This window comes from Plasmopara halstedii (genome assembly GCF_900000015.1).
Source record: "Plasmopara halstedii genome assembly, contig: Scaffold_2881, whole genome shotgun sequence".
In the NCBI taxonomy this organism is placed as follows: domain Eukaryota; phylum Oomycota; class Peronosporomycetes; order Peronosporales; family Peronosporaceae; genus Plasmopara; species Plasmopara halstedii.
Window position 1 is genome coordinate 334,242 of NW_020189786.1, and position 8,040 is coordinate 342,281.

The following is an 8,040-nucleotide window of genomic DNA, read 5'->3' on the forward strand; positions in this document are numbered from 1 at the left end:
ACACGATGTCGTGGTCTTCGTCTAGCGTTTGAGCAAGATATCTCATCTTGCTGCGGTGCCGGACACCATCGACGGTGTCGGTTCAGCGATGCTGTTTGTGGATCGTGTCTTTCAACAACATCGACCCCCGAGTCTAATATCTCTGACAGTCTGACAGAGACCCACACTTCACTGGGAATTTTGGTCGTCAATCTTCAAGCTGCACCCAATTGACAATGTCCACAGCGGACCATCCGCAGGCCGATTGTCAAACTGACCGCGTGAATCGCGTTAGTCAAGACATCCTACTCAGCATCTGCGCTGAGACACCGAGGCGCTGGAGTTCCATGTTGCCACTCGTTGAGTTTGCTATGAGCAATGCAGTGCATTCATCTACCGGCTACATACCGTTCTTCGTGAACAGCCTCGTTTATCTTCGCGCTCGCTGACCACGCCATTCCGAGGCTCAAGGTTTGGTGAAGGAGGAATAGTCGAGCGACTGGCTGATGTCAGCCCGCTCACTGTGCGTAAAGAAGTCTATGACCTCCTGCCTATCAGACTGAGTGTCATACGACTCGTTCGCGATGCGAAGGCTGAAATCCGAGACATGCAGATAGAATATGCAGACAGAAGAAGTAAAGAAAATGTTGCGAAAGTTGAGGTCGATGACCCGGTTTGATTTAGCGCCTTACTCTTTCCACACATGTAGCTTCGGCTGTCTTTAAGACAAAGCTCCGTTCACAGCTTTTTATACTTTTAGAGGTCGAGACTATGCGTAAAAGCTTAGCCTTCCGAAAAGTATGCGCACTCACCCGATGTTTTATGTGGGCTTGCTTAAGCCGAACCGGGATCCGACGCAAGTGAACGCGGAGGCGTTGGCGCCAATGTGGGACCACAGGCGCTCGACCGCCCAGAAACCGGACCAGCAATTGGTTTTGAGCATGGATTTCGATGATCTCCATTTCCAACGGCGCTAGGCGCTTCACCGTCGCACGAAGTGACGCATCCATCTGCTCGACGGTTACGAGCCGCTCCGACAGAGCTCGATAGTCCTCAACGTGAGGCAGTCGGTGCACAACGTGCTCCAAGCTCTCTACTTCCTCCGCATAGCGGTGTGCGATCCCGGCATGATGCCCGGCGGAATCCCGATGACGACGGTCCAGTGTCCTTGCAAGCTTGAAGAGCATCGCGAGTCACTGGGCGGTGATCGCCCTCGGCGGTATATCGGGAAACCGAAGGACCATGAGCTCAAGCTTTAGTTTTGAGCTGCTATGGTCGTCGACTCGCCCTTGTGAGAATCCACAAAGCTCGCGGTAAAGTGATGAATTTTTCCATGTGTCGTGGGGTGACAATTAAAAAGAAGTCGGCATTGCGCCTTGGGTGTGTCAAACTCGAATAAATGATGGCGTTCTAAGCACACATCCACCCCCTTGTGGCTCCGCTGTAACTGAAACAGCGAGAAGAGTTTCCGGTGCCGCTGCACTCATCGCTCAAAGAGCACTCCAACATCGACAGAGATTTCGCCTGGGGCGAGCACCACTGGAATCACGAGAAACACCTCCTCTTTGAGCGCGAAGTCGAGCGCGGTACACATCCGCTGGGACTTCTTGAGGTGTCAAGGATTGAGTTGGGAGAGCTTTTCGACGGTTAAGCTCATCCTGTGTAGTGGCCGGGGGCCAGACCACGTAGATGCCTAAGCATCGGTTGATCGAATTTCTCGCTTCAGTAGCGGGATCCGCCGAGCGGAAGCCGTATTCCACACGAGGATCTAGGATCGGCCGTGAATGAGCGCGCATAGCAACCCTGCAGGAATCATCCAGCTGCTGTTTCTGTTCCTCGCGAGTTGATTTGTAAAACTGTCAAACCCCTGGATGTCGAGAGGTCGGGAAACGGTCAAGGTGTCCGCAATGCTCGTGTAGAGCTCACGTCGCGCTATTGGCGAAACTTGCCCATTCCTTCTTTCCATCCTGAATTAAAAGAATTTGACTCGTAGCCAACTTCCTTCAAATCCTCGACGAGGTTATCCGTTGCTCGTGGCGGGCGCGGTGTGCGGTGCTCGGTTGCCAAGGGCTTGGAATGCGCTTTCCGTGAAGCCGCGGACGTGCTGTCCGAAGTTGCATCGCGTGGAGGAGACCAAGAAGGGCTTTGTCCGCTGTGCTCTCGAATTCAGCAAGGCTGGCTGTCTTTCGTATCCTAGACACAAGGCTCATTGAGCAGAGAATGCGTGCAGAAGGTCCTGGGGGCATAGAGGTGTGTTTGACACGCGAGCTTCGTACGAGGCGACAGTTGAATGTGAACTGTGGGTATTCACAAATTTGATGGGGGTACAACGAGGATACATGTACAATGGTATGAAGAGTTGGGTCACACAATCTTGTGACCATACAAAGCTGTGGCTACACCATAACAAGAAGTTACTACGTGGCGGGGCTGCCAGTAGTCATGCATATAAATCAGGTTTTAATATCTAATTAGGAAAACCTATATAATCAGATATAGGTGGCTTTGCCGCAAATAAAACAAATAAATACCGTTTGGATTTCGAACGGAAGAGTGAAATTCCCTTGGGTTAGGTTGTGGGTACTCTTGGAATTAGCAGATTGCGATTCGCTAACCTTGTACTGGTTCTAGTATGAAGCGAAGGTCGGTGACTTTAAGTAAACTTCCGCCAAGCAAAGAGCTACGGCAGCCCCGCTGTTAGGAGACTGGTAAGGAACTGTGCCATGTCGTCGAATTTAACAGTAATTATAAAGCAGTCGGCCAGGTCTAGCTAGTTCACTAAATCCCTTTTGGATCTTGTCGATCTACACAGGCAAGACCTTCGCGAAAAGTGCCCGATTCAATTCACAATTTGCTCTATGTGCCCAAATCTATGAATCAGCCCCATGTATCAGTCTATCTTGCTAATTTTGCTTTCTTATCAATCTGTCGAATAATACTGGCTAATATTGTACCCTTGTTTGGGACAACATTTGTGTCACCTTCTTATTACTTTGCATGTATTTCATTACTGCATGCTTCCATACTGTATACTAGCGATGTCTCTACGAATTTAACGTATGGTGGTCGACCAATTCTCCAAAACTCGCTCAATCTTGCAAAGATCATCACAAAGATGCAAGCTCACCTTACATCGCTCACTGCTGCTACGCTCCGTCGAGCCTTTTCCACGTCCTCAGGTCAGCAGAAGGTGGCCGTCCTCGGTGCAGCTGGTGGCATTGGTCAACCACTGTCGCTTCTGCTGAAGGACTGCGACCACATTAAACATCTTAGCCTTTTTGATGTGGTAAACACGCCCGGAGTGGCCGCTGATATCGGCCACGTCAACACACTCGCCAGGGTGACGGGTCATGTTGGCATGGAGCAGGCTGCCGAGGCTCTTGGGGGTGCTGATGTTGTAGTCATCCCTGCGGGCGTCCCGCGCAAGCCCGGTATGACCCGCGACGATCTGTTTAATACGAATGCTGGCATTGTGCAGTCTCTAGCTGCTGCTGCTGCTAAACATTGCCCCAATGCTATGATGCTTATCATTGCTAACCCCGTCAATTCGACGGTGCCTATCGTGGCCGAGACGTTTAAAAAAGCAGGGGTATACAACCCGAAGCGTCTCTTTGGTGTCACGACACTCGACGTCGTACGCGCCGCCACCTTTGTAGCCGACAATCAGAAGTGGGATCCGCGCGACACGCGTGTCAAGGTTATCGGTGGTCACGCTGGTACTACGATTCTGCCGCTGCTATCACAACTTGAGGGCGCTAAGTTCTCGGACGAGGACATTGCTAAACTCACACACCGTATTCAATTTGGTGGGGATGAAGTTGTGCAGGCCAAAAATGGCACAGGATCAGCCACGCTATCGATGGCGTACGCTGGAGCACGCTTTACCATCCGTCTTTTAGATGCAATGAACGGTTCCAAGGATGTTGTTGAGTGCGCGTATACACAAAATGACGTGACTAAGCTTCCCTTCTTTTCTACGCCTGTAACGCTTGGGCCGAATGGTGTTGAAAAGGTGCATCACTTTGGCAAACTCTCTGCCGTGGAGCAAGCAAACTTTGACGAGATGATTGGAACTCTTGAGGCCCAGATCAAGAAGGGTGTGGAGTTTGCCAAAAGCAGTTAATTGGATGGTCACAATATGGAATGAACAGAGAGTATAACGCAGGTAGTGTGGAATTAGCGTGTACGATCGTATTTTGGCTCGATTTGATGCACAAACACATAATTCTAATAAACACTTTTGTGTGAGCTAGTTACTCCACACATAAAAAAAAAATAAACAATTGGTAATTGCAAGACTTCGGTCATGACGTCTCCAGTGGATCCTGTGCAGCAGCTTTTACAGAAAAATGAGTTTCTAAAAATTGTGGAGCTTGGTCAGGGTGACAAGAAGTACGTAAGAATTAAGTGTCAACTGACACAGCATGAAATGCTTCCGCGAGTCGACATCATCAAGCAACACCTCAAGTCAAAGAAATTTGTCAAGGCTCGTGACTGGTACTGTCATGACTACTCGCAGTACGAACCGTACATTGTGCCACATCGTGAGCTACACAAGAATTTATACTGCAATGTTACAGGTATCATCTTGAACCGCATTCCTTTTGAGGTGGAGAAGCACGTACAAGGTAAGCGCTACAAGCGTATGAAGCAACATGTCAAGATCAAGTTAACCAAAAACGAGGACGACGGCGATGATGAAGCGCAGTATAAGGCAGACTTTGATGCCGATGCCTTTGAATCTGAAAATAAACAGGTCTTATACTCGATAGACGGAGAGCAAGAGGACAATGAAGATGACAATGAATCAGACGCTTCACTTGAAGGCGTCAAGCTTAAGAAGGACGAGGAGATTGACGATTTGGCTGACTTGTATCCAAAGGAATTGGATCATTCAATGAATAATGAAGACGGGGACCATAGAAGGGAGAAATGTTCTCGAAGAAAACGTTTGGCCGACAGCAAGATGTTCACGGAGCAGACCACAAAGAAGATGAAAAAGACTGTTTAAAACTTTTGATAGTGGTGCACGATAGACTGTATTTCTGAATGATTCCGATGTAGCATCACAATTCAATCTACAAAACGTCACAAAATTGTGAATAGATGCTAACAGCTTTTTTATCAACTGCAAAGGTTTGCCCTCATGGTTTTCTTGCGTCCCAACTTACGCCACAGCCTCAGTCGTAGCAGGCATAGAATGCGTCACCTCGACAATGTATGGTGTTAACTTGTGTGGATGGTAAGCCGGTTTTCCCTTCAGTCCAAACATTTCAAATAGTTTCTTGTCCTTTTCGAACGCAGGATTGGCTGTCGTAAGTAGCGTATCACCGTTGAAAATCGAATTAGCGCCCGCCATAAACATCATTCCTTGTTCTGCATCCGTAAATGACATGCGCCCAGCACTTAAGCGTACCATAGTCCTGGGCATTAAAATCCGAGCTGTAGCAATCATACGTACCATATCGGTAGCCGTGACAGGTAAAATGTTCTTGTCAAAGAGAGGTGTGCCTTCAACAGACACGAGCGCATTCACGGGTACAGACTCAGGGTGCTCATCCATAGTAGCGAGTGTATGCAGCAGACCAACACGGTCAATTTCGTTTTCCCCAACACCCAAAATGCCTCCACAACAAACCGAAATCCCAGCTTTGCGAACATTTGCGATCGTCTCTAAACGGTCATCATACGTGCGAGTAGTAATGATATTAGCATAGTGCTCACGACTAGTGTCAAGATTATGGTTATAGGCTGAAAGTCCAGCTTCCTTCAGCTGCACAGCCTGCTCCTCTGTCAACATACCCAGTGTACAGCACACCTCGAGATCCAAATCCTTGACTTGCCGCACCATTTCCAAAATGTGACGAAATGCATTTTTTTTTCCTACTTCACGCCAAGCTGATCCCATACAAAAGCGAGTGCTGCCCGCCATTTTAGCGCGGCGCGCTATTTCGACCACTTCTTGCACCTTTTTTGTAGGCTCAGGCTTGACAAAGGTTTTGTAGTGCGAAGACTGAGAGCAGTACTTGCAATCCTCTGTACATCCGCCAGTTTTGATAGAAAGCAGCGTGCATTGTTGTACCTCTGTCGGGTCAAAGTGCATGCGGTGCACGGTCGCTGCCTTGTATACAAGCTCAAGAAGTGGCTGGTCGTAGATCGTCTGTACCTCTGCTATAGTCCAGTCATGGCGTACTTCAGAGGACAAACCAGGCACCACCATTGATACGGACGCTAGCTGCGAGTGGTGGCGCCCTTTGAAGCGAATGGAGGACAATGCAAGCGTGCGGAGCATGCGTGTATAGTTTCTTATCTTTATCAGTATGATTTTACACGATCTTCTTACATTCGAATATTTACGATAAACTACTTGGTAGTTATTTAGTTTTCTTACATTCACTATCCGAAATTTGATATTCAAATCACGCGTCAGCACTCCTGAATTCTTCTTGCTGAGTATACTCTCAGTGTATAGTATAAGCTCAGTCAGCTTCATGTGGTGGCGGAAGCGCTCTCGCGCAGCTGAGACGATAAGCTATCGCATGTCACAATGGTGATGTTGACCTTCAAATCTCAATCTTCATAATATCAAAGATTGCATACGTCATCTGAGGTAAACAGCGAAATTGGAAACATGGCTTAATCACTATAGATCACAGTTTGAATCTGCGCCAGCTGTACAGCGATTTACGCTTCAGCCATGAGTGGCTATGTGCGACGTCAAACCAATAACTATTAATCAAGAGTGGCGGAACTTAGACATTGACAGTTACGAAGTATAAATATTACTATGTTTTATAATATGGTCATCTTTTCACTGACGCCACAATATTTCGCACCATTTGACATCAGAAATGTCCTCCTTTCGAAGTCCCATCACCTTTAGTTATATCAATACTTTAATACCGTTTGATTTTGCACATTTGCACAAAAGTATAACGTGTATATGTACAATTGTACTGATCTCGTGTATTTGTACAATTGCACTGATTTTGTGCAATTGCACAGAGGTAGCCGTGCCCGTGACACCCTCACCCACCAAAGGCGTGGACCTTACTGGGGTTGATACTGTATGTGCCTTTTACAATATTGCGCAAAAGAAGACGCTTAGCGAGCAGTCAGTTCATATAGTTATATCTCGATCTCGACGATACCTTTCCAACAAGCATGCCCGTATTGGGGCCCTTCCCTTACACCAATCAGCAAGCCTTTGAGAAAGGCACGGTCCAAACGCTCGGCAACTTATAGGTGTGAGAAGAACAGATTTTTCGATAAATACGGACGTAACAACTCCCCGAATTCTAGCTCGATACCTCCATCCTCACCGATAGACATATTTTGAGGCAGTAGAGTTTTCATGCTCCGCCTCTTTTATCACTCGCTCCGTATAAAGAATACTGCTGCGTTCCCCGACACGGGACTCACAACGACACCGAGATCGTAATCAATGAGCTGGATCTGGACCAGAAGGCTCTTTTTGCCCATGGGTGGAGGATAAGTGCCTCCAAATACTTATTTAACAGAATTGAGGGATATAACACTATACAGGATCTATAGTCACGGTTAAACACGTATATGATTCACACAGCAGGTGCATTAGTTTAGCCGCCAAACTGGCATCACAAGATGATCGAACGTCACTGGTGTGCTCGATAGCGCATGGGGTATTTCCAGAGATAGATCACTTACTTGCTTAGCCTACTGGCAACTTCTATTGACCAAGCCAAGAGATATGGATAGAGTTTTTCGGACTCTGCTCCTCTGAAGCATTCCTTTCTAGATGTCAGCATTTGGGCTGGAATGCACAGTTCAAGACTTGCCATCGTCTATTTGATGCAGAAAGTCATTGTCAAGCGGCGAGGTATTCTTCTTTATACCATATCGTTTCGTGCTTTAAATGGAATAAAGCGTCTATGGTGTCCCCCTATGGTAAGGTATTACGCAATACTTGATGTTCTTATTAGAAGAACGGCTTACAGCATGCGTTGCGCGATCGAATCTCCTGACCATAGGACGACGTGATTGCGCACACGATGACGCGTCATGATTGCGCCCAGAATAACG

General features: G+C 47.5%; 3 protein-coding genes across 3 annotated transcripts; 2 read left to right on the forward strand and 1 right to left on the reverse strand.

Annotated features, from left to right (window-relative positions):
- Positions 1 to 3,094: 3,094 nt before the first annotated feature.
- On the forward strand, positions 3,095 to 4,102 carry PHALS_05157 (malate nad-dependent; the record flags this gene model as incomplete). Its single annotated transcript, XM_024718832.1, has 1 exon — positions 3,095 to 4,102. One exon carries the CDS (start codon positions 3,095 to 3,097, stop codon positions 4,100 to 4,102), a length of 1,008 nt encoding a protein of 335 aa, XP_024584192.1.
- Positions 4,103 to 4,403: 301 nt separating this feature from the next.
- On the forward strand, positions 4,404 to 4,990 carry PHALS_05158 (uncharacterized protein; the record flags this gene model as incomplete). The annotated part of the gene is made up of 2 exons (XM_024718833.1): positions 4,404 to 4,497; positions 4,560 to 4,990. The coding sequence occupies 2 exons, from the start codon at positions 4,404 to 4,406 to the stop codon at positions 4,988 to 4,990; spliced, it is 525 nt and encodes a 174-aa protein (XP_024584193.1).
- Positions 4,991 to 5,146: 156 nt separating this feature from the next.
- On the reverse strand, positions 5,147 to 6,199 carry PHALS_05159 (biotin synthase; the record flags this gene model as incomplete). Its single annotated transcript, XM_024718835.1, has 1 exon — positions 5,147 to 6,199. The coding sequence occupies one exon, from the start codon at positions 6,197 to 6,199 to the stop codon at positions 5,147 to 5,149; it is 1,053 nt and encodes a 350-aa protein (XP_024584194.1).
- Positions 6,200 to 8,040: the final 1,841 nt, after the last annotated feature.